At 43.8% G+C, this 27,672-nt stretch overlaps 1 protein-coding gene across 2 annotated transcripts in view; it reads left to right on the top strand.

Annotated features, from left to right (window-relative positions):
* Positions 1–25,788, top strand: part of slc67a1 (solute carrier family 67 member 1) — a 124,127-nt gene extending 98,339 nt beyond the window's left edge. For both annotated transcript variants that reach the window (XM_078220497.1, XM_078220498.1), the window contains exons 8-10: positions 19,379–19,480; positions 22,511–22,631; positions 24,337–25,788. In XM_078220497.1, the coding sequence (XP_078076623.1) occupies positions 19,379–19,480; positions 22,511–22,631; positions 24,337–24,503 (390 nt within the window). In that variant the 3' untranslated portion in view covers positions 24,504–25,788. The remainder of the gene's footprint in view (positions 1–19,378; positions 19,481–22,510; positions 22,632–24,336) is intronic.
* The last annotated feature ends 1,884 nt before the right edge of the window (positions 25,789–27,672 follow it).

Genomic DNA, 27,672 nt, shown 5'->3' with positions numbered 1-27,672 from the left:
GCCCTCTGGCACTGCCCAAAGGGCAAAGTGCCCATGCTCAGGGAGCACTTTCGCATTGCCCACTGGGCATCAGACAGTGCCAAGGAGGTGGGGCTATTGAGTGCAGGGCCTAAGGACGATTGGTGAGAGTGGGGGGGCTCCACTGCCACTCTGCATTGGGATTGGTCTGGGATGCAGGGGGGCAGCGATTGAGGGGGGGATCTGCCGGGGTGAGGGGGGTCTGCCGGGGCGAGGGGGGGCGGGGGATCACCACTGCTTGGGGGGGGATGTGGGCTGGACATCGGGGCGCTCCGGGGTGGGGGGGTCAGGGCTGGCCCGGGAATTATTGTGGGGGCCGTGGGGAGGGCTGGAGGGGCAGCACTGCAGGAGACCCGGGCTGGCCAGCAAACGGGGAGTCTGATAGATCGGGGCCATTGCGCATGCGCAGAGTTCCAGAACTGTCAGACTCCGGCATGGATAGGCCCCGCCCCCCTGGGTTTTTAATGAGATTCATGATTGGGACCTCTGCAGTGCAGAGAGTGTGGAGATTCAAGTGAGAAGTTGAACTGACAAAACAGTCGGGATCTAGAATAGTTTCCCGCCTATTCGGCGCTTTTGTGAAAATCGCGGCTCTCATTTCTGGTCAAATGTTCATCACAAGACTCATTAAATTGATGAGCAGTTTGAAAACAAAAAACACCTGTTTTTCACAACTTTTTAACCTATCTATTCACCTAAAGGGTTACAAAACCTCATTATAAATTTATGTATACAAACAGAGCCCCAAGACTTTCTAGCACCAAGCTGCAAAAATATATCTAAATGAAACTAAAGCCCATGTTCCACCTTTCTTAACACACAAATATGTATTGAACCTAATTATGCTTTGTTCCTAACAGTATCTAAATTTACATGAAAAATAAGGGAAATATTCTTTATGAAGACTTGTTTTGTCACAGGGGTACAGTACCTTGTCTGCACTTCAGCTCCTGAACAGCACTAGAGACTTTTGTGAATAATCCTATGAATAATTCAAACCAGTATGTAAATAAGAGGAAAAATCTACTGGTCATTCCAGCCTCTCCAAGCAATTGCGGTATCTTGTGCATCACGACACATACATTCCCTAGCCTAGCCAACTCTGGCAGCCAAATAATCTTGATGTGGAGATGCTGGTGTTGGACTGGGGTAAACACAGTAAGAAGTCTCACAACACCAGGTTAAAGTCCAACAGGTTTATTTGGTAGCACAAGCCACTAGCTTTCGGAGTGCTACTCCTTCATCCTACAAAATAATGGTTGGAATGCGAGTTAGTGTAACTGTCCTGGCTGGAGACAATACACATCTCTTTAACCTGTGCTTAACCCTCTCTTCACTCACATTGTCTGTACCTTTAAGACTTGGTTACCTATAAAGACTCACATTCCAACCATTATTTTGTAAATTGAGTTTGTATCTTTATATGCCCTATTTGTGAACAGAACTCCCACTCACCTGACGAAGGAGCAGCGCTCCGAAAGCTAATGGCTTGTGCTACCAAATAAACCTGTTGGACTCTAACCTGGTGTTGTGAGACTTCTTACTGAGCCAAATAATCTCCCAGGAGAGGTAAAAAACTCAGATTAAAAACTCAGATCAATTCCAGGGAAAAATAAATTCTAAAAATTTTTCTGACCAGTTCTTCCTACCCCCCCCCCCCCCCCGATATTAAATGTTACAAAGCTCTTGTGATCTCCGCCAGAGCCAAAATGTGCAAGCATAATTGAATGCCAATCATCAGTTTCAGTTAAATCAGATGAGCTGGCTCTTTTATCTTAGTGCTGAGAGATGAATGAATAATGGTTCCAGTGATTATGATTAATAAGGAAACGCCCTCACATAAGGTTCTTGCTGTCACTTCAATGGGTCAATCTTACAGCATTTATGGATACTCCCAATGAATCAGGCTGCAGCTTCTTTCTGCATAAAATATCAGTGCTGCTGAAAGCAACTATTAACTAGTCAGTTGATTGATTATCAATAAGGAATTAAGTAGTAATAAGCATTTATATACGCTGCCTGATTTAGTCATATGACTGCGATCCAGGTGTATTTTGGTGTGTTTCTCCAGTTTTTGAATTGCTCCAAGAGAAAATTGTTCTTGATAAGCATCTTGGTATGTTATACTAAATTAAAATTTCAATATGATATATGTTATTATTGTTGTTTTTGTATTCTGCAGTGACAATGTACAGGCTATTACTCAAAACCTTTGATGGGCAGCATGTTTTCCAATTTTTCCCCTTTTTTGCCTGAAGCTGCATACTTACTTTGGGTATCGTTACACAATACATGACCACCCATTAATGTTATGTTCAGGCAACATTCTTCACACGTGTGCTTAGATGGTGAATATCAGTATAGCCTTTGAGTGCAGGGAAGGACCACATCATCCTTCAGTTTCACTCTAATACCGAGTGTGATCGGTCTCATTGTAAGAGTTGCAACCCTAATTCATTGAGCAACACTGACTGCCATTGGCAGATGAAGTGTACATCAAATTGAAAAAGATGGCAATATGTATGCTCCTTAAAAACAGCTGGGGGCAAAAAGAGAGGTTCAGACAAAGCACAACATTATGAAGCCCCAGCAAACTGCAAAAGCAGTGGTATCCTTAAGAAAAATCTGAGTTGCAAATCAAAAATTTCCATTTATGATTTCAAGACCTCTATCAGTAGGCTACCGAGAGAATAACTTGGATACTCCTGCATCAGCATGATTCAGGTGTTTCCCCAATGATTCTGTGGAACATAGGAACATTAGCTGTGATAGCTCCACAGTTAAATTGTTTCTCATCACTTGTTGCCCAGGCACACTCATGAGGAATTAGTTGCTGGGGAATTACACCTCAGTAAGAGTCAATGCCTTCAAGGGAGTAGGAGAAAAAAATTAGAAAAATTCACCAGCTCCATTTTCATTCTCATGCAACATTTTTGTTCTTTGGTGATTGTCTCTTTGATAAAATGATACCTGTCATTGCTTAAATTCATGCAAGCCTGACTCATCCTTAACTAACACTTGACCTTTCTGTTCTTGCATATTTTCTATGCGATACATTTTTCTGACTTGTACAGATCTCCGATTTAATATGTATGATTGCAGCTATATGCTAGCACAGGTAGTACTGTGCCTCATTGTCTGACAGTGTACCCACACAATATATGCCACTTTTATCTACAGAAAATGCTAAAAATACACAACAGGCTGATCAGCACCTGAAATAAAAAGGATAGGCTAACATTTTGCATGCAACACTTTGTTTAAAGTTTATTTATTACAAGTAGGCTGTAATTAACACCGCAATGAAGTTACTGTGAAAAACTCCCCTAGTCGCCACACTCCAGCACCTGTTCAGGTTCACTGAGGGACAATTTAGCATGCCCAATGCACCTAACCAGCACGTCTTTCAGACTGTGGGAGGAAACCGGAGCACCCGCAGGAAACCCACGCAAACACAGGGGGAGAACGTGCAAATTCCACACAGACAGTGACCCAAGCTGTGAGGCAGCAATGCTAACCACTGTGCCATCCTTTTGTCTGAAAAGTTCTGATAATGCATTTCTATTCAAGACTTTAATTGTGTCTTTCTCAGAAGTTGATGAACGTGCTCTGCATTTCCATCAGTGTCCATTTTATTTTAAAATTTTCTGTATTTATATTTTTCTTTTTATCCCATATTTTATCTATTTGTAATCAAATTATTTTGGAGTGTCGCTGTAATCACGAAAAGCCTATACGATGAATTGTAAGAAGGTGCAGGGTGTCAGGGTTCTATCATTTGTGACATGCATATGACTGTAAGACTGTCTCCCCTGTTCTAGTCTTTCAGATCACTGCCTGTAAAACATTGGTTATCAATTATAGGCATCTATATTTACATTACATTAAACATATTCAGATATTTATGGCCCAAGAGACTTTATGATGTGGAGATGCCGGCGTTGGACTTTACCCAGGACAAGGGCCTCTAGTACAATAGTGGGAAGGTCTTAACTCTTCCCAATGAGCTTTGTTGCAGTTGCCCTCAGCTTGTGCTTGTGTACCTTGGAATGTGACAGTCTCAAACTCTTGATTGTGGTCAGCTCCTTGCACTGGAAGACCAACAAGTTTCAGGCAGAGCAAAGAGCATCTTTCATCAAGTTGATGGCCTTCCAACAAAAGTTGTTGTTTATTTAAGTGTGCATCCCTGGAAACAAGAATCTTGCATGACAGAGCAGCTCTGGATGAACTCCAGCAAAAACTACTGCAACTCTTTCCAGATATTCTTTGAAAATGCGCATTCTAGAAGGAGATGGGTGACATTCTCTTACCCATCACAGCTACCTTGAGGATATTATGCATTGCCACTGAATTGCCTGGTGTTTGTGAGGAACTTGACAAGAAGGACCTTCTCACCATTAGCTAAGCAATGTTTTGGTGCTTGTTTGGAAGTTTTGACAATGAGACATTCTGCCAAAAGACTTTGCCAGTCTGCTCATGGAAATATTCACCATCTCCTTTCTCCACAGTACCAGAGAATCTTTTACACTGATTGATTTGTGGCCATAGATTTGTGGCCATAGTTGATTTTCTGCACAAACTTTTCTTTGTGGGGCAGATGGTACAACATGTTCCAACTGAGTGTGGAATTCATGGACAGTCCAAAGATGTGCGGGTTAGGTTGATTGGCCATGCTAAAATTGCCCTTCGTGTCCTGGGATGCGTAGGTTAAAGGGATTAGTGGGTAAATATGTAGGGATATGGGGGTAGGGTCTGGGTGGGATTGTGGTCAGTGCAGACTCGATGGGCCGAATGGCCTTTCTCTGTGCTGTAGGGTTTCTAAGATTTCTAAGACCTATCCTTCTCAATACCGGGGTAGATCAAACCCCAGCACATAGTGATATAGAAACATAGAAAACAAGAGCCATTTGGCCCTTTGAACCTGCTCCGCCATTTATTATGATCATGGCTGATCATCCAACTCAGTAGCCTGATCCAGCCTTCACCCCCCCCCCCCCCCCCACATATCCTTTGATCCCCTTCATCCCAAGAGCTACATCTAACTCATTCCTGAGAACATACAATTTTTTGACCTCAACTTCTTTCTGTCGTAGTGAATTCCATTTGCTTATCACTCTCTGGGAAAAGAAATTTCTCCTCCTCAGTCCCTCTATCAAAGAACAAAGAAAATTACAGCACAGGAACAGGCCCTTCGGCCCTCCAAGTCTGCATCGACCACGTTGCCCATCTGAAACCCCTTACCCTTCCGGAGACCAGATCCCTCTATTCCCATCCTATTCATGTATTTGTTAAGTCGCCCCTTAAAACTCACTATCGTATCTGCTTCCACTACCTCCCCCGGCAGCGAGTTCCAGGCACCCACCACCCTCTGTGTAAAACAATTGCCTCATACATCTCCTTTAAACCTTGTCCCTCGCACCTTAAACCTATGCCCCCTAGTAATTAACTCTTCCAACCTGGGAAAAAGCTTCTGACTATCCACTCTGTCCATGCCCCTCATAATCTTGTAGATTTCTATCAGATCGCTCCTCAACCTCTGTCATTCCAGTGAGAACAAACCAAGTTTCTCCAACAAAGAACAAAGAAAATTACAGCATAGGAACAGGCCCTTCGGCACTCCAAGCCTGCACCGACCATGTTGCCCGACTTAACTAAAATCCCCTACCCTTGCGGGTAGCATATCCCTTTATTCCCATCCTATTCATGTATTTGTCAAGATTAAGGATAGACTGAGTGAAAAATTTTTTTCTCAAATCCCCTTTGAATCTCCCAACACTAAACCTATGCCCTCTTGTGATTGACCTCAAAACCAAGGGGAACAGCTGCTCCCTACTCACCCTGTCCATACCCCGCAATCTTATACACCTCGATCATGTCTCCCTCAGCCTTCTCTGCTCTAAAGAAAACAATCCAAGCCCATCTAGTCGCTCCTTATAACTCAAATGCTGCATCCCAGGCAGCATCCTGGTGAACCTCCTCTATATCTCCTCTAGTGTTATCACATCCTTCCAGTTATGAGGTGACCAGAACTGCATGCAGTACTCCAATTATGGCCTAACCAGTGCTCTGTACGCCTCCAGCTTACCTCTTTGCTCTTATGCTCTATAGCATGACTGATGAATGCAAGTGTCTTCAATATGCCTTCTTAACTATCCTGTTCACATGCTCTGCCAACTTGAGGGATCTGTGAATAATCACCCCAAGATTCCTCTGTTCCTCTCAGCTTTTCGGTATCCTACCATTCATTAAATACTCCCTCATTCTGTTTCTTCTTCTAAAGTGCATCACCTCGCATTTATCAGGATTAAATACCATCTGACACGTTTCTGTCCACCTGACCAACCCATCTTTATCTCTTTATCTTCCTGTAACCTATAACCATCTTCTTCATTATTAACCACCCTACCAATCTTGGTGTCACCTGCAAACTTGCTTAACAGCTCCTCCCCCCAACATTTTCATCTATATCATTTATGTATATAACAAACAATAAGGGTTCCAGTACTGATCCTTGTGGTACACCACTGGATACCGGTCTCCAGTAACTTGAACGTCCTTCTACCACTACCCTTTATGTCCTATTACTAAGCCAGTTTCTGATCCATATTCCCAAGTTCCCCTGAATTCCATGTGCTTTAACCTTCTCAATTAGTCTCCCATTTGGGACCTTGCCAAAAGCTTTGCTAAAATCCATATAAACTATATCAACTGAACTTCCGTAATCCACACACTTGATCGCATTTTCAAAAAATTCTAATAAATTTGTTAGGCATGACCTCCCTCTGACAAAGCCATGCTGACTATCCCTAATTAACCCATGCCTTTCCAATTGGATATTAATTCTCTCCTTCAGAATTTTCTCCAATCGTTTCCCTACCAATGATGTGTGACTCACCGGTCCATAATTCCCAGGTTCATTTCTACCGTCCTTCTTGAAAAGTGGAACCACATTACCATCCTCCAGTCCTCTGGCACTTCCCCAGTGGCCAAAGAGGAATTAAAAATTTGCATCAGAGCCCCTGCAATTTCCTGCCTCGCCTCCCACCACAGCCTGGGATGTAGTTCATCCGGGCCAGGGGATTTGTCCATTTTTAAGCCCGTCAGAGCCTCTAATACCTCCACATTTCCTATGTCGAACTGTGCAAGTTCCTCACAGTCCCTTTTCCTGAATTCCGTACCTACATTCTCCTTTTCCAGAGTGAATTCCGAAGAGAAGTATTAATTTAATACCCTTCCAATATCCTGCAGCTTCATACACAGATTGCCTCCTTGGATCCTAATGGGCCCTACTCTTTCATGGTTAACCGCTTCCCTTTAATGTATTGATAAAATATCTTAGGATTCTCCCTAATCTTGTTCATGCCCCTTTTTGCTCTTCTAATTCCTTTCTTAAGTTCCCTCTTGCACTTCCTATATTCTTCTAGGGCCACAGCTGAATTGCTCCCTTTGGGCTTGCTAAAAGCCTTTCTCTTCTTCCTCATCTAGTCCTGAATTGACCTAGACATCCAGGGTTTCCTGAGCTTATTGCTTCTACATTTAAGCCTAAAGGGTACATGTTAGAACATAGAACAGTACAGCACAGAACAGGCCCTTCGGCCCACGATGTTGTGCTGAGCTTTATCTGAAACCAAGATCAAGCTATCCCACTCCCTATCATCCTGGTGTGCTCCATGTGCCTATCCAATAACCGCTTAAATGTTTCTAAAGTGTCTGACTCCACTATCACTGCAGGCAGTCCATTCCACACCCCAACCACTCTCTGCGTAAAGAACCTACCTCTGATATCCGTCCTGTATCTCCCACCACGAACCCTATAGTTATGCCCCCTTGTAATAGCTCCATCCACCCGAGGAAATAGTCTTTGAACGTTCACTCTATCCCCTTCATCATTTTATACACCTCTATTAAGTCTCCCCTCAGCCTCCTCCGCTCCAGAGAGAACAGCCCTAGCTCCCTCAACCTTTCCTCATATGACCTACCCTCCAAACCAGGCAGCATCCTGGTAAATCTCCTCTGCACTCTTTCCAGCGCTTCCACATCCTTCTTATAGTGAGGTGACCAGAACTGCACACAATATTCCAAATGTGGTCTCACCAAGGTCCTGTACAGTTGCAGCATAACCCCACGGCTCTTAAACTCCAACCCCCTGTTAATAAAAGCTAACACACTATAGGCCTTCTTCACAGCTCTATCCACTTGACTGGCAACCTTTAGAGATCTGTGGATATGGACCCCAAGATCTCTCTGTTCCTCCACAGTCTTCAGAACCCTACCTTTGACCCTGTAATCCACATTTAAATTTGTCCTACCAAAATGAATCACCTCACATTTATCAGGGTTAAACTCCATTTGCCATTTTTCAGCCCAGCTTTGCATCCTATCTATGTCTCTTTGCAGCCTACAACAGCCCTCCACCTCATCCACTACTCCACCAATTTTGGTGTCATCAGCAAATTTACTGATCCACCCTTCAGCCCCCTCCTCTAAGTCATTAATACAAATCACAAAGAGCAGAGGACCAAGCACTGATCCCTGCGGCACACCGCTAGCAACCTGCCTCCAATCCGAAAATTTTCCATCGACCACCACCCTCTGTCTTCGGTCAGACAGCCAGTTACCTAGCCAATCGGCCAACTTTCCCTCTATCCCACACCTCCTCACTTTCATCATAAGCCGACCATGGGGGACCTTGTTGGACCTGTACTCTCCCAGCTCTGCTGTAGACTTACCCGCAAGGAGCTGTTCCCAGTCAACTTTGGCAAGATCCTTTATTTTAATAAAATCTGCCTTCCCCCAATCCAAAGTCGTCTTTTGCAGGCCAGCTTTCTCCTTGTCCATAACAAATTTGAACCGCACCGTGTTGTCACTATTGTTAAAATGCTCCCCCACTTGATCACTTGTCCAGCTTCGTTCCTCAGAACCGTATCCAGCACTGTGCCATCCCTTGTTGCCTTCTGCATATTGATACAAAAACCTCCCCTGGATACATTTCAAGAAATCCACCCCCTCTGAACCCATAATACTATGGCCGGAATTTTACTGCTCCCCCCACCACGGGAATAGGAGCGGGCGCGGGGCAGACAATGGAAAGGTCCATTGACCTCGGGTGGGATTTTACGGTTTTGGGATGAGCGAGGCCATAATATCCTGCCCTATAACTATCCCAATTTATGTTGGGAAAGTTGAAATCCCCTAGTATAATGACCCAATTGCTCCTCTATTTCCCACTGGCTCTTTGGGGGCCTATAATACACTTCCAGTAATATGGCTGCCACCTTAACTTTCCTAGGTTCTACCCACAAAGACTCGTTTGAAGACCCTTCCAACATATCATCTCTCCTTATTGCAATAATTGACTCCTTAATTAATAGTGCGACACCACCTCCCTTTTTACACTTCCTCTGTCTTGCCTAAATATCCTATACCTTGGAATATTTAGTTGCCAGCCTTCCTCTCCCCTCAACCATGTTCCTGTGATGGCAACAATATCATACTTTTGATTAAGTCCACCCCACCAGCAACTTGGGCTCTTGAAAGAAAGAGTGCCCCAATGTAAAAAAAAGACAAAAATAGAAAAAAGGAATCCAACCCTCCCCACCACCATGGAATCCCCCCAAGGGTACCGCTTGGGCATGACTCTCCCCTGGGGGCTGTGCTCCTGTGACAGGTTCTGTTTGTCAGGTACACATGGGGAGCCAGTCGTGATTCACATTGGTGCGCCCTCGTGCTGACATGAATGGACAGTTGAAGGTGGGGGGACTATCTGCATTGGGGGATCCAAATCAAACAGGGAAATCCCACCGGCATTAAGCCATTTTAGCACTGCTGCTCAATCCTTCACCATTCCCACCAGTCCTCTCAAATATCTTGCACGTAGTGCTGGTTATTGGATGTCAATTGTTCTTTTGTTAACGTATTATAAGATCAAAGAGATTGGAATCCAAACCCAGCATAATACAATTAGCTGTTTCATGTGATGTTGATTTTAACCTGAAATACCTGAGTTTCCGCTCTGCACCCAAGCTACTTGCTTTCTCACAATGGGTAATGATTTGGCACCTGAAAAGCTGAGGGTGGAATGTAAATTGACTGACAATCAAATAGTTGCGAGTGCAACCGTGGGAAAAGGTGCAACTCAAAAAAAGCCCAAAGGCAGCACATTCAAATGCAAAGTAGAGACCAGTGTTACACATTGAAAAGATTTAGTACTGGGCTGGTCGTACTAATCTCTGACAATGGAGCTTCTTAGTTATATTCAGCTACTGGAGGTGACATTGGAAAAGAATAATAGGCATCAGAAGGTGGAAGGTGCAACGTATTGCACTGAGTCTGACCAAGGCCATTCATTCTACAACACACATCCAAACATTGCCAGGTCAACCAGCTAGTGAGGGAGCTATTTCAGGGCCGATTGTGTTGGGAATAGGTTGAAAGAAAAGAGGTACCCGTAGAGCATACTTCTTGATGTTTCAGATTCCAAACTCTTGATTCCAGTGTAATGACAGAAAGAGATCGAAGGCTGCATTATATTCAACCCGCAACATGGTCTCAGGGTGTGGGAAACTGAAATTCCTGGCTAAGTGATAGTTGTTGTGACTGATTGATTACAATGTACATCACACAAACGTTCATGGCCTTTGGGCAAATCTGTCCTCTATGACACTTGTAGCTTCTCATAATCTTGGCATACCAAATCACTGAATCACCCCATTTTAAAAAATCGTCTTTTGTTTTCCAACGTTCTTATCTGTCTTGAAGGCATTAGGGGCTTTTGCATTACCAGGTTTTATCATCCCTGTTTCTGCATAATTGTACTACTGAGAGAGTGCTGCACTTTTGATAGCTGAGCCACATGAGTGCTTTCAGTTCAATGGAAAGTTTTCACTGCCACTTTTCATTGAAGAGCAGGGAATCTTCCCAATGTCCTGGTCAGCATTTATCTCCCAGTTAAAGCCCACTAAAAAGATGATCAGAATATTTATCTTTTTGATATCCGTGGGCCCTTACTATATACAAATTATATAGAATGTCTGGCAGGAAATCAACCACTTGGCCCAACCAGTTCTTGCTGATGTTTATGCTCCCATGACCTCCACCCAGCTCTATTCATCTAAACCTACAAACATGAACTACTTTTCTTTCCTCCCTCATACGTTTATCTAGTTTTTCCTTAATACATGTGCTACTCACCTCAACTACTCCTTGTGGCCACATTCTGGGGAAAGGGTTTTCTCCTGAATTCCCTATCGAATTTATTAGTGACTATGTTATATTTATGACCCTTCATTCTGGTCAGCTCTGAAGCAATTTCTCTATGTCTATCCTGTCAAAATCTTTCATAATCTTAAAAATCTCCATCAAGTCACCCCTCACTCTTTTCCAAGAAAAATAACCACCCAGGTTGTTCAATTTTTCCTGGTAGATACAATAAACTTATGTTATCTGGCACTCTATCCACCAGAATTCTCAATTAACCAGAATTTCTGATGTTCCCCTCATGCAAACCATCACTTTATCATTTGGAAGCAATTATGAAGTTATCCAGAATCATGGAATCCTTACGGTTTAGAAGGAGGCCATTCGGCCCATTGAGCCTGCACCGACCACAATCCCACCCAGGCCCTATCCCCAAATCCACATGCATTTACCCTAGCTCGTCCCCCTGACACCAAGGGGCAATTTAGCATGACCAATCTACCTAACCCACACATCTTTGGACTGTGGGAGGAAACCCACGTAGACACAGGGAGAACGTGCAGACTCCACACAGACAGTGACCCACACTGGGAATTAAACCCAGGTTCCTAACCACTGTGCCATCATGCTGCCCAAAAGTTGCAGGAATATGGAGAAAGAGCAGGGGGGGAATGGGACCAACTGAATTGCTCTTTGAAAGGGCCAGTATAGACTCAGTGGGCTGAATCATAGCATCCCTACAGTGCAGAAGGTCATTCCATCCATCGAGTCTGCACCGACCACAATCCCACCCAGGCCCTATCCCCTTGACACCACATATTTACCCTGCTAGTCCCCAGACATTATGGGGCCTGTACCTGTATACTGAATTATTTTACACTTTATGTTTAAAGTACTATTAAAGACTTAGAAGTAAAACTAAAAAGGGTATTTACTTCCTGAGTAGTTGCGTATTTGTTCATGTTACAAGTATTGCACTGAATTCCATTGGTAAATCGAATGAGTAGATGTTAACTGGCATTTTTGATTAACCGGCACCACCCATTCCCCACACATGCCAGATATTAAAGATTTACTGTATATGTAACCTTTCAGTACTGGTATAATTCTAGGAAATCATTTTTGCCTTCTGTTTCCTTTTTATATACGGAGACTAGAATTGTTCAGAGTAATCCAGACGTGCTCTAATCAAGCCTCTATTCAGGTTTTAACATAACTTCTCTGCTTTTTAATTATTTTCCATTAAAAATGCCTTGTTTGGTCTTATTTGGCCTGCATCATCACTTTTAGTGATTTGTGTATCTGTAGCTCAAATCGTTCTGCTTCCCTACCCAATTTAAACTCCTTTTTTCCCAAGGAGTATGTGGCCTCCCTATTCTCTCAACCCAAATGCAGCACCTCCCATTGATCTATATTGAAGTTAGTTAATTACATGGCTGTTCTGAACGTTTATTGGTGTCTTCCTGTAATTTGTTGCTGTCCTCATCTGTGTTAACTGCACTATTCCCTCCCCCCACCCCCACCAAATTTGGTCTCTTCCACATTTTTTTGACAGCAGTACTTCGTGTTCTTTTGGGGAAAGCCCAGGTACCTTTGTAAATTGGCTCCAGAATTTCCCAACCTTGCAACAGGGACTGCTTCAAACAAAATCATTGATTGTGAAGCACTTTGGGCATCCTTAGAGCATGAAAGGTACTATAAAAACAAATTCTTTCTTTATGGAGAAATCTCTGGGTGGCACTCTATCCTCTTACAGTGGGATTTAGGTGCCAGTTTCTGCAGAAGTGCTTAACTCTACAATGTAATCCAGAGAACAATTCTCACAATAGACAGAATAAGAGGTCTTCAGACAAAGGTAAATTTGTCGAGTGACGTTTTCATGGGTTTATTATACTGTCACTTTATTGCAGATCCAAAAGGGTTTTTTTGGCAGTCACTACTTGGTGAATCATACACCAGCTATTAGCTGCACTGCTGTAATGTAAAAAACCCATTATTCCCTAATGGGTTATACTCCAAGGTGCTCTCTCTAATACCTCACTCAGGTGACCCTTCTTCAGGTCTGAGGCAAATTGATGAGGATCAGACCGATTCTGAATCATGCCAAATGCCAAATCAGCCAAAGCTGTCCCATTCTCACCGTGAGAGTTTTAACAACACCAGGTTAAAGTCCAACAGGTTTATTTGGTTGCAAATGCCATTAGCTTTCGGAGCGCTGCTCCTTCGTCAGATGGAGTGGATATCTGCTCTCAAACAGGGCATACAGAGACCCACAATCAAGTTACAGAATACTGATTAGAATGCGAATCTCTACAACCAACCAGGTCTTAAAGATACAGACAATGTGAGTGGAGGGAGCATTAAGCACAGGTTAAAGAGATGTGTATTGTCTCCAGACAGGACAGCCAGTGAGATTCTGCAAGTCCAGGAGGCAAACTGTGGGGGTTACTGATAGTGTGACATAAATCCAAGATCCCAGTTTAGGCCGTCCTCATGTGTGCGGAACTTGGCTGTCAGTTTCTGCTCAGCGACTCTGCGCTGTGTTTCTCTCTGTGTTTACTCTCTCTGTGTTTACCCCAGTCCAACACCGGCATCTCCACCCCATTCTCACCTGACATGCATGCAGCGCATTTTAAGCAGAACTCACAGTTAAAAGCAGCATAATTTCTTTCTCTTAACACAAAGCATTCAGGAAGCAGACTCCCATCATGATGTGTGATTCCTTCAATGTCCTTTAAACCAAAGCATTTCTGGAGATGAGGAAGATTCTTGTGCTTAGATCACCTTCTGCCGGAAATTCTACTTTCCTGCATCTATTAAATGCCATCAGCAGAATCCCAGTTTCAGTTACCATAGATGAAAGAATTTTCCAAAGTCTGATACAGTGGCGCAGTAGGAGATAATTTGCTATGGTTAGGATTAAAGCTCAGTGTAGGATTGCTATAAAGAGATCTTCACTCTCATCTAACTCATTCTGCACCTTGCCTAGGAGCAGAATATTCAGCCTCTGACCTGTTGTAGCCACAGTATTTAATAATATTCCCTTCAAAACTCGGTTGTTGTTCGTGATCAGCTTTCTTCCGTCTGTTTAAATTTTATGCATGGCCACGCATGTGTTTTTTAAAATTAATTATGGGATGTGGGTATTGCTAGAAAGGCCAGCGGTATGGTGGCATAGTGGTTAGCACTACTGCCTCACAGCGCCAGGGACCCAGGTTCTGCCCTTGAGTGACTGTCCGTGTAGAGTTTTCACATTATCCCCGTGTCTGCATGGGTTTCCTCCGGATGCTCCGGATTCCTCCCACATTGCAAAAATGCGTGTGTTAGGTTAATTGGCCATGCTAAATTGCCCCTTAGTGCCAGGGGATTGGCAGGGTAAATATGTGGGGTTACAGAGGTAGGGTCTGGGTGGGATTGTTGTTGGTGCAGGCACGATGGGCCGAACGGCCTCCTTCTCTACTATAAGGATCCTCTGATTTATTACCCATCCCGAACTGTCCCTGAGAGGATGGGATGAGCCGCCACCTTAAACTGGTGCAGTCAATGCAGTGTCGGTAGTGTGGCTAGAAAGGGAGTTCCAGATTGCGATCCAGCAATGAAGGAATGGTACTATAGTTCCAAGTCAGCATGGTTTGTGACTTGGAGGAGAACTTGCAGTTGGTGGTGTTCCTATGCAACTGCTACCATTGTTCATCATAGTCAAAAGACTAGACCTTTCAGAGTGAAATTACTAAACATGTCTTAACACAAAGAGTAGTAAAAGTATGGAACTCTCTTCCAAAAACAGCAACTAGGGCTAGATCACTTGTTATTTTGAAATCTGAGATTCATAGATTTTTGTTATCCAAAGGTACTAAGGGGTATGAGGCAAAAATGGGAATATGGAGCTAGGTCGTAGATCAGTCATGATCTTATTGAATGGCAGGTGGAAAAGACTCTGGGGGCTAAATAGTCAACTCCTGCTCCTGTGAGCCTATGTTTGATGCCTTAGTTCTGGAACATGGGAGATAGAGTAGGCCATTCAGCCCTTTGAGCTGCTCCACCATCTAATAAGATCCTGGCTGTTGATTTAGTTGTGTCATAACTCCACTTTGCTGTCTGCTTCCCATAACCCTTGACTCCCTTGATTATCAAAAATCTAACTGTGTCTTGAATAAATTCAATGTCCCAGCCTGCACTGCATTCTGGGGAAGAGAATTCCATATACTAATGATTAATGAAGATCGTAACGTGCTATGACTTGGCATGTTACCATGTCTGCAATGCTCGAATGGCAAAGGCAGATGGCAGTCATGATGGAGCCTGCCTCTGCCCTACAGAAGAGAGTAGGCAGTATCTTGAAGAACCAGTTGAAGATGAACAGGTTTGCCATTCTCCCCCTTCCCGCTTTGCATTCCAGAGGGTGTGGATTCCAGTGCTGCCCTCCGGGAATGTGATTTTCAAATTGCACCCTCACCCCTTCAGCTATTTGAAAATTCTGACCGGTGAGTGTTGGCAGAGTTGCTGCCCCCACCCCCAACAAACCCCTGGCAAAACTGCCTCACATCCTCATGAAAGTAATTGCATTCTGTTCAAAGGCTACTTGTCAAGAGAAAAGACAGTTTATTACATTTTTGAGCTCATCTGAACTGTAGATTGCATCATACCTGGCGGTTAGTCCACCTGTTTCATTCATTAGGAGGGAGGTGGCTTTATCACAATCTTTTCAAATGACTTCCTTCCTCTTTATTTAGTAACAATGAGCCCAGATTCCAGATGGATAAACAAAGGCAGGATAGGTTCGCATAGTCAGCTGCAGGCACAGGACGCTGTTTGCTTTTCCAATTTCCAGCATCTGCAGGTTTTTTCCTAGTCAGGCCACAGCTGAGGGACCCCTATAGACCTATGGTGAGTCATGATCATTTTCTCCCTCCATTTTCTGAACACCCAGTTATATTGGGGTAGTGTTCTTTAAGGACTAGCAGTAACCTGGTATTCTGACAAGTGACCATTCTTAATGTGTCAGTCGAAACAGTAAGTTGGCACTCACGTGTAAAATGAGAGTTCACCCGGTACAGTTCCTCATAAGCCTGTTCTTGGGCCTAGCCAGGTTGGCCATTAACAGGTCCAGGCAGCAACCAGTCAAGGGGGTGCCTGACCAGACTGTCTGCCTCTCTACCGTGGCTATATTCATGGCCGGGTAGCTTTGAAGAGGGAGCATGCGGTGTCCACCGGTGTCCACCGGCATTGGAGGACACCGCGGGAGCTGGAGTGCACCATCATGGGGCAGCATTATAGCTGAACCTAATCAATGTCAACACTGCATAATTTCCAGAGAACAGTTACTGGACTACAGTTAGAAACTCTTCCTGGTTCCCTGGAGGAGGCAATGGCCTAGCAGTATTATCGCTAGACTATTAATCGAGAAACTCAGCTAATGTTCTGGGGACCCGAGTTCGAATCCCACCAGGGCAGATGGTGAAATTTGAATTCAATAGAAAAAATCTGGAATTAAGAATCTACTGATGACCATGAAACCATTGTCAATGGTCGGAAAAACCCATCTAGTTCACTAATGTCCTTTAGGGAAGGAAATCTGCCACCCTTACCCTGTCTGGCCTACATGTGATTCCAGAGCCACAGCTATGTGGTTGACTCTCACCTGCCCTCTGAACAAGGGCAACTAGAGATGGGCAATAAATGCTGGCGCAGCCAGCGACGCACAAGTCCTATGAATGAATTTTTTAAAAAGCCATTAACCTCAGAGTATTGTGGCCTATTATATTGGTGCCGATGTTGAAATCTGCTAACTCATTTCAGCATGTGTGTGAAAGTTGGAATCTTCCAACCAGTCTGGCTCTGTACCACAACAGGTGGTGTGCCGGTCTGGAGAAAGCTGGATTGTGATGCAGTATTCGCATGTAGTGCAAGAACATAGCCAAGTGTCTGGAGGTTACTGAACACACCTGTCCTGCACTTGTTTGCCTGGAATCTGAACTCACTGACACCAAACAAAAGAAGAATGAAGTGATTATTCGAATGAGGGAGGAAGTAACCTCCCTGTTTGTGATTGAAGCAGGTGGACAGACTATCGGCAGTTGATGCCTCAATTCACAGAAACACCCATTAGCCTGCCATTGTTGAGTCAGTGAATGCAGAGAGAGGTATGTCAGCTCCACATACTGTATAGTCAATGTCTCACAAACTATGTGTACTGCTACCCCCACAAACATGTCCTCAGTGCACTTCCATCATAGAATCCCTACAGTGCAGAAGGAGGCCATTTGGTCCATCGAACCTACACCGACAACAACCCCACCCAGACCCAATCCCACGTATTTGCCCTGCTAATCCCCCTGACACTAATGGTCAATTTAGCATAGCCAATCCACCTAAACCCGCACATCTTTGGACTGTGGGAGGAAACCGGAGCACCCAGAGGAAACCTACGCAGACACAGGGAGAACATGCAGACTCCACACAGACAGCAACCCAAGCCAGGAATCGAACCCGGGTCCCTGGCACTGTGAGGCAGCAGTGCTAACCACTGTGCCACCGTGCCGTCCCAACATACAACTCCGCATACAATTCCATATACAACATTGAAATCAGAGTGATTAGCATGAGCACTTATACCCAGATACATATCTATGTTCTTTGACATAGTCGAGGACATGTGTTGTATGATTAAACTATTACCAAGCTCATCCTCACTGCTTCACTGTTAAGAATTAAAACTGTTCACAGAAGCCTGATAGCCCAGTGTGTAAAATATAATCTGACATAGCACTGAGAGATAAAGACATAAGATTGTAAATTCAAACTGCTCCAACTCAATAATATAAAATAAAAACTGAAAGAGCTGAAAATTCACACCAGATTTGACTCCATCTATGGAGAGAGAAACAGAATTCAAAATGACTCGAACTGAAAGAAAGTAGAATTGTGACCAGTTTTATACTTTTGAAATGAGAATGGGGAGAAAGAAGAAAATGACAGGTCTGAAATAGGGTAGAGGGCAGGAGAGATTGATTATATGTCAAAATTGCCATGCCAAAAAATGCAAAGGGATTATAGCAAAGAAATAAAGCATTTGTCCAGAATGAGTGTGAGCAACAGAATAATGAACAGCTCTGTCTGAAAACAAAAACATGAGAAACAAGATTCAAACCAGCACATGGTGAAACAAAACTAATCAAATCGGGGACAGTTCATGGTCGGAAAGTTTTGAACCCAATTTTGAGTCCAGAAGGTTGTAAAGTGCCTGATCAAAAGATGAGATGCTGTTCCTCAAGCTTGCATTGAGCTTCACTGGTACACTGTTGCAGGTCGAGGACAGAAATATGAATCATAGAATCCCTACAGTGCAGAAGGAGGGCATTTGGTCCAAGTCTGTACCGACCACAATCCAACCCAGGCCCTATTCCCGTAACCCCACACATTTACCCTGCTAATCCCCCTGACACTAGGGTCAATTTAGCATAGCCAATCCACCTAAACCCGCATATCTTTAGAGTGTGGGAGGAAACCTATGCAGACACGGGGAGAACGTGCAAACTCCACACACACAGTGACCGAGGCTGGAATTGAACCTGTGTCCCTGGCACTGTGAGGCAGAAGTGCTAACCACTGTGCCGCCATGCCGCCCATATGAGAATGAGAGCAGGTGGTGAATTAAACTGACAAGGAACCAGAAGCTCGGGGTCATCCTTGTGCACTGAGTGGAGGTGTTCTGCAAAGTGGTCACCCAATCTGCATTTGGTCACCCCTGTGCAGAGAGGAGCATTGGGAGTAGTGAATACAATGTAAAAGTGGGGAGAAAGAAGAAAATGACAGTGAAAATGATAAGAAAATGAAGTGCAAGTAAATCACTACTTCAACTGGAGACTTGGCAGGTGAAGAGAAAGGAGGGAAAAGCTCTTCTGATTGTGTGGGAAGGAGGCGAGGTGTTGGGAGTGATTGAAGAGAAAATAAACCAATGAATAGTAGCAGAAACTACTGATATTTCTTATTCTTTTCTAACTCAAGAGAGGATAATTTTATTTCATTAATCTTAGCTGAATTCAAATCTGGGTCATAAAACAGTACCCTACCTAGTCCCCTATTTGTTTTCTGCTAAGCTATAGCACGTTCTTAAGATTAAATCGATATCAGTAGCTCTCTGATTGTTTTTGCTGTTTCCTAGGTTATGCAGGGGCTAGTGGTTGGATGGCTGACTCAGCGAATTAAGGAGAAAATGCTACTTTCCTGGTCCATCCTGCTGATTTGTCTGGTGGGTTTGGCCACGGTAAGTTTTGATTTTGTACCCCTGCATTGTGCAGGGCAGTGATCTTCATCTTTCTTGTATTCAATGTAAATATGTCAAGAAAATAATGAGGGCACATGCCTTAATGACCCAGTGAGTAATGTACCAGCTGGTGTATTACTGAGTTACAAAGATGAAGGAGGTTGCGCACACAGGATCAGAGGCGTTATGAAAAATGGAAAGAAAATCACAATTATTTTATAATACCCTGACAATTTCGCTTCCTGGTTGTTTGCAGAAGCGTACTGGAGATTAATCTACAATTCCTGGAAACTTGGTCAAACCTTGAGGGATTGACAGAGAGGAGGAGGAGGAGAGAAAATTGACAGGAAATCCACAGTTCAAATAGTAATGTTAAATAAAAGCTTTTGTCCATCACCACAATAACCTCATGTGCTGTCTCATGGCAGCTGTGGTTATGGATCTGACTTTAATAGCAGGATGCAGCTCATAGCTTGAGGCTAGTCCACATCCTCTCAGTGATGTAAGATAAGGGTCATAGGGTAAAAGTCAGAAATTCTTCCTGTAGAATCTGAAGCATTCTCAGGCTGAGGGGAATAAATTAGGTTTTGTGCAGGTAGATAGGATTTCATTGCTTGAAACAGTGAGGGGGCGGTGGAGGCAACAGAAACAGATGCAAGAGACTGTGCTGTTGGATTCCTTTGAAGTCCTTTGAAAATGTTGTTGGTGGGTCTGAGGGCCTTTGCACAATATAATCAGTAAGGTATGGGAGACTGGAGCTTACAGAGTCCACTGGGGAAAATAGTGATGTAGTGGTATTGTCAATGTATTAGTAATCGAGAGAGCTCAGTGTAATACTCTGGGGACCTGGGTTCGAATCCCACCAAGGCAGATGGTGGAATTTAAATTCAATCAATAAAATTCAGCAATTAAAAGTCTAATGTTGACCATGAAATGATTGTTGTAAAAACCCATCTGGTTCACTAATATCCTTTAGGTCTGGTCTACATGTGCAGCAGATCCACAGCAATGTTATCACAAGTGTCCTCTGAAATGGCCTAGCAAGCCACTGAGTTGTATGAAAGCACTACAGAAAATTGGTTAAGGAATGAACACCTGACAACAGCAAACTGAACCCCGACAACCCTGCAATGTGGCTTGTACCAAAATTGGGGGAAGGAAAGCTGCCTCACAGACCAGTCAAGCAATAGATTGACAGTCATACCCATAGAATCATACCTTGCAGATAACATCCCAACATCATCATCCCTAGTATGTCCTGTCCCACCAGCACAGTGATATGTAGGCGGATAGGAGTTGCCCTGGGAGTCCTCGACATTCACTCCAGACCCCATGTACTCTCATGGCACCAGGGCAATGTGCACCCACCCCCATCTGATGAATCAGCATTCCTCCATACTAAATATTGAATACCACTTGGAGGAAGCACTGAGGCCGACAAGAGCATAGAATGTACTCTGGGTGGGGGACTTCAATATCAGCAATATAGGTTGATATCAGTAGGTAGAAGTGACCTCTGCACAGTCCTTTTGGGGATAATGTCTAAACATTGAGGATACCCTCCATGTTGTGTGGCACTACCACCATGTTAAATGGGATAGATTTCAAACAGATCTAGCAACTCAATACTGGGCAACCATGAGGCGCTGTGGGCCATCACAGCAGAATTGTACTCAAATACAATCTATAACCTCATGGCCTAGCATATCCCATTATCACCAATTCTGGTTCAATGAAGAGTGCAGGAGAGTTTGCTGGTAGCTGCACCGGGCATATCTAAAAATAAAGTGTTGACCTGGTGAAGCTACAGTGCAGCACGATCCAAAACAGCATAGCAGCAAGTAATGGATTCCACAAATCATCCTCAATGATGGGGGAGCCCAGCACATCAGTACAAAAGGTGTCCTAGACCATCACCATCCCTCGGTATGTCCTATCCCATGGACCGGACAGACCCAGCAAATGTGGCAGATCAGTGGTATACATGTGGGTAGGAGTTACCCTGAAACATTTGCAAAATGAAACATTAGTAACAATCTTAGATTAGAAATGGGAATTTTCACTGATGATTGCACATGTTCAGCACCAATCACAACTCTTTAAATACTGAAGCAGCCCATGTGTAAATGCAGCATGACCTGGACAATATCCAGGCCCCCTACTTGCCTGGATGAGTACAGCTCCAGTAACACTCAAGAAGCTCAACAGCATCCAGGACCAAACAGTCTGCTTGATTGCCAACCCACGCACAAACATTCACTCCTTACAACTCCAATAGACAGTAGCAGCAGTGTGTGCCATCTACAAGATGCACTGCAGGAACTCACCAGGGCTCCTTAGACAACATCTTTCAAACCCATGACCACTTCCATCTAAAAGAACAAGGGAGGCAGACACATGGGAACAACACCACAAGTTCCTCTCCAAGCCACTCACCAACCGGACTTAGGAATATATCGCTGTTCCTTCACTAACGCTGAGTCAAAATCTTAAAACTCTCTCCCTAACAGCACTGTGGGTGGACCTACACACATGGACCACAGCCGTTCAAGAAGGCAGCTCACTATCTATTTCTCAAGGATAATTAGGGATGGACAATTAATGGTGGTCTAGCCAGCAATATCCACATCCCATGAATAAAAGAAATCACAGTAACAAGACTTAAGGGTAGCTTTCGGAGATGTTCTTTATTGATTTTCTCCCAACCTCTTCCTTCTATTCTCGTAACATTAACTGTTGCTCAGTTGCAATTTGCCAAGTGCTTTCTGATATATCTCACCCAAGTAGTCATTTTTTAAATTATTCATGGGATATTGGCATCGCTGGCATTAACAGCATTTACTTCCTATCCCTAGCCCTTCTGTGTGATCTTAAGCTCTAATATTACCAATGTGAAGAATTGTCAGCAGAGCTGGAGTGTACCTCCATAACTTGTAAATCACAAATATAATATGCTGTCATGACTTTGTCATTTGGCTTTAATTCCTTCCATTGTTCCAAGATTAATTATTTCCATCTGTCTTTCTTCAGGCACTGATGACAAACATAGTGCAATTCTGCCTCATTTGCATCCCAATGTCCCTGGGAATCTCTGGTTTCTACCTCACCACAAATAGTATCTTAACCAAAATAGTTCCTCCTACAGACACTGGTAAGTGGACAACACAATACAGTAATTATTAATATATTGCTGCGATTAAACACCCCCTTCAAACCCTCCCATTCTGTTATGATTGATTATGAAAGTACACTGTATAGTGAGTGACCTACTGAACCACACAGACCAGAAAGTGCCAGGTTCTGTCCTGAATTGTTAGCTGGTCAGGGAGATACATGGGCTGACTGAATCACCTTTTTCAAAAAGCTGCCACAAGCACTATAGGCCTCATTCTGGGCTCTATGATTCTGTTTCGCTTCCTTACTCATTGAACCATGCTGGACCGTGTGCTTATGTGGACATCGGGAAAGTCAAAGTTCACACAAATTCCCTTCCTTTCCCCTCCCCATGTTGTACTAGTTTGCCAAGACTACCTAAGTTCACACATAATGAGTAGTTGTGTGGTCATGGTACTGAAAAGGTTGCCAGTATCCCTATCCTTGCAACTGGAACCCATCACCTCTTCATCACCTCAAGGTTCAACTTCTCTAAAGATGTTCCTCCTTGCCTCAACCTCCAATATGTTTAGAATTGTAACCCACATCCTCACCCCCCACAACATCATCCCTCTCCATTATCCTTTCTTATCCAAGGTCCAAATTACAGTAAAATTCTCAGGCTAGCTTTTCAATCCCGTTATGGCTTTGTCACAGCCTATCCTAACTGTCTCATTCTCACTTCTTAGTCAGAAGGTTGCGGGTTCAAGTCCCATTCCAGAGATTTGAGTACAAACTCTAGGCTGACATCCTGTGTAACGCTGAGGGAAACAGTGCTATTTCTAATGAAATGTTAAACCTTGACCAGTTTACCCACTAAGATGGACGTAAACGAACCCATGGCACTATTTCAAAGAAGTGCAGGGGAATTTTATCCAATGTCCCTCCTAATGTTTATCTCTCAACTAATGTTGCTAAAGCAAATTATCTGATGGTTATCACGTTGCTGTTTGTGGGACCTTCCTGTGTGCAAAACAAGCTGCTGTGATTTCAACATCTTCCTGCACATGAAGAATGCAGTAGAAATGCAAGTAATGAAAACCACATACAGCTGTGCACAGCTATTATTCCCCCACCCCACTTTCCCAGCTGATTTCTCTCCTCCCTCTATCCAGATAACTTCAGACGTTTAGAGGGAAATGTCCTGCTCTCCCTAAGATCTATTATGTCATTCAATGGGAGCAAAATACAAATAGCCTGACATTTTCTCAGCCTTAAACAGGCTAGGACAGACTGAGTGACCAAGAATAGCTGGGCTACTTGGGGGGTTAGAATATTGAACTTAAGCAGAAGAGTCTGGAAAGGCTACTCGAATAGGAACAGGGAAACTGGGTTATATGGTCTTAGCTGGTTTACTATAAGAAAATATTAATATTGGGGCAACAGAGCTATATTAACTGTCTGGGCTTTTAAGTGGCTGGGTGAGATGGCCTATAGAAGACAGGCAGGTTACCTACTATATTAGCTGAGTGAGTTGGGTTTTGTTATTGTGCTAGCTAGTGGAAATGGACGAAGGGAACCAGGCTGTGATACTCTGCTACTGGGGAAACTGAGCTGTGTGAGGCAGACTGGATTATCTTGGTGCTAAGGGAATTGGGTTTTATGAGCAAGGTTGGATTACTGTGTTGGAAGAAAGAATTGGCTTGTTGCTTTCTGCTTGTTTTTTTCTCATTTGTTATTTGACTGTGAATCTCTTTCTTTAGGTGCAATGCTGGGGTTGAATATGTGTGTTCACTCTCTCATTCGCTCGGTGTCTCCCACTATTGGAGGTTTCCTATTTGAATCATACGGATTTTCATCCTTCGGATATATGCAGTTCCTGATCAATTTGTTGGTCTTCCTCTACATCTTAGGGTGCCGTGCCAATTAAAACTGTCAGAGTGTCTTCAACACTGGGAACATTTTAGGGTCTAGATTGGCTACAAAGGTCAGGGCTCAGATCCAGTTCATCATTAGATTAAGAGAATTGCAATAACAATCTAATTTGTGAATAATTTCACCACTTACTACATCAATAGTTCTGCATTAAAGCAAAGTATTCAGTGAGATGGTAATGTGGTAGCTTAAAACACTGTGCAGTATCTCAATGCAACCCTCTGATTTTTTTTCCTGGGAACAGTAAATAAGAAACTTTTTCTGCTGCTTAAACAGAGGGGCATAGTTGAAACATCAGAGCCAGTCCTTCTACATATAAACAGCAATTTGTGCTAGATCAATTTTTATTTTTATATCTGAGGTTGATAGATTTTTGATAACCAAAGATATTAAGGTACACAAGGCAAAGACAGCGAAACGGAATTCAATCACAGATCAGTCATAACCTCATTGAATGGCAGAACAAGCTTCAGGCTGAATAGCCTACTCCTGTCCAATGTCCTTTATTTTGAGTTGAAAAGATCTCGCATTGGAGAATTAAGGAGCTGAATTTTACAGGGCCTTGGAGAACAGGCTCAGAGTCTAGAATAGTGGCAAAATGGCATGGAAAGGCCTTGGGGGTGCCCAATACCATCCTGTTACCGTGTCATTTTGCCCAATCTGGAGCCCAATTTAACTGCTTCAGTAGCCAATTAAGAGCCTCTTCCTGCCTTCACTGGCCACTTGCCCACATTGTGGGGAGGAGTCCTCTGTCATGTTGGGAGTTTGTCAGGTAAACCCTGGGGGGGAGGGGTCTCCTTTTTAGGCACCCTTTGCTCAGTAAGTGGATAACCAGTGGCAGTTGCTGCTCCTTATGGTATGATGCCACCCTTGCTGACCATCCCCCTCCCCCCACCTCTTTTGCTGAGGATTCCCTGACAGGACCCAGACCCACTTTGCTGGTTGTGAGGGCATACATCTGTTGCTGTGTCCTCTTCAGATGCAGCAACCAGCACCAGCAGTGGCCACTGCTCCTAGAGATGCCCCTGAGCTGCCAACTCTCTGATTGGGCCAAGTGTTAAATATGACCCTGGGTCGCGCCACGTACTAAAACTGGGATAACTTCCAACTTTGGCCCTGGCAGCAGGAGCCCTAGCGCGGCTCTAGAATTCCATGGCCATAGTGTCTGTTTTTGCTAATTCTAGATATCTATGGCTACCACAAATGTTTGTGTCCAGTTGGTAGATATTGGGAATGAGGAACTATAAATGTGCTCAATATTAAATGTAACAGCAAACTCCAGCAGTGTCATATAGTATTAATTTTAATTAAGATGAAAACTACATAATTCAGTGATTGCTGTTGTGCAGCATGTTTATATTCCATTGTGCCAAGTTTTGAACTGAATTCAATAAGTTTCTGTGCGAGCCCCAGTCAACAATACCCATAAAGGCTGAATTAAAAACTGAAATACAAAGAACAAAGAACAATACAGCACAGGAACAGGCCCTTCGGCCCTCCAAGCCCGCGCCGCTCCCCGGTCCAGGATTGAATCCTGAATCCAGGATCCCCGCCCAATTTTCCAGCCTATCTACATACCAATATCCTATCCACCGAGCTGTCCCTCACAGCTACGATGCTTTGTTCATTACAACCTATTAACTCACCCCCACCCCCCCATTCCAGACCATGTGATCTCCAGGGAGAGGCGAAAACCCAGAGTGAAAAACCCCAGGGCCAATATGGGGAAAAAAAATCTGGGAAATTCCTCTCCGACCCCCTGAGGCGATCGAAACGAGTCCAGGAGATCACAATGGCCCTGATCGGAAATTGCTTCCCAACCCTAGTCATTTCCACTTCCACGAACACCATATGAATTCCCTGCCCCCGAGACAGGTTCCCAACTATCCGCAGTCTCGCTCTGTACTGGCACCAGCAAGATGATCATAGAATGAAGCCTTGAAACGAGAAACAAAGAACAATTAGCCCGCGCCGCTCCCTGGTCCAAACTAGACCACTCTTTTGTATCCCTCCATTCCCACTCCGTTCATATAGCTGTCTAGATAAGTCTTAAACGTTCCCAGTGTGTCCGCCTCCACCACCTTGCCCGGCAACCCATTCCAGGCCCCCACGACCCTCTGTGTAAAATATGTCCTTCTGATATCTGTGTTAAACCTCCCCCCCTTCACCTTGAACCTATGACCCCTCGTGAACGTCACCACCGACCCGGGGAAAAGCTTCCCACCGTTCACCCTATCTATGCCTTTCATAATTTTATACACCTCTATTAAGTCTCCCCTCATCCTCCGTCTTTCCAAGGAGAACAACCCCAGTTTCCCCAATCTCTCCTCATAACCAAGCCCCTCCATACCAGGCAACATCCTGGTAAACCTCCTCTGTACTCTCTCCAAAGCCTCCACGTCCTTCTGGTAGTGTGGCGACCAGAACTGGACGCAGTATTCCAAATGCGGCCGAACCAACGTTCTATACATCTGCAACATCAGACCCCAACTCTTATACTCTATGCCCCGTCCTATAAAGGCAAATACTAGAAAGACTCAGCAGTTCAGGCAGTATCTGTGGAAAATGGAAAAGATTATGTCAACACTTTAGGTCCTTGTCAGAACTGCTGAAGGCTGAAATTTTATTTTAAAAATTATTTCACTACCCACACTTCTAATTACCCTAACACTGATTTTATTGTACACTACATGTCTACAATACTTAGAACTGCCCATGTTACAAGACCAATTTTTAAAAATTACATTAAAAATTAAAAGCAGGAGAAGTGATCGGACAAGTTCTATCTCCATAAAGAATAGAGCAAAAGGGACTGCACAGCAAATTATAATATAGCAGAAATCCTAAAATTGTGTGTTTGGCCAGGTTATTACTCAGATCATTGCCGGTTGATGCAATAGAGGAGATTGTGGTGTAGTGAGTAATGTTCACTGCACCAGTAATTAAGAGGCTCAGAATAATCCTCTGGGAGGTTTGAATCTCATCACGGTTGCTGGTGGAATTTAAACTCAATTAATAAAATTTGGAATTGAAAACTAGTCTCAGTAATGGAAATTATCATTGCTTGTTGTTAAAACCTGTCTGGTTCACTCATATCCATGAAGAAAGAAAATCTGCCATCCTAACCTGGTCTGGCATACATGTGACTCCAGACACACAACACG

The sequence above is a fragment of the Mustelus asterias genome, chromosome 9 (assembly GCF_964213995.1).
Source record: "Mustelus asterias chromosome 9, sMusAst1.hap1.1, whole genome shotgun sequence".
Taxonomy (NCBI): domain Eukaryota; kingdom Metazoa; phylum Chordata; class Chondrichthyes; order Carcharhiniformes; family Triakidae; genus Mustelus; species Mustelus asterias.
This window is presented reverse-complemented; position numbering and strand designations above follow the sequence as displayed.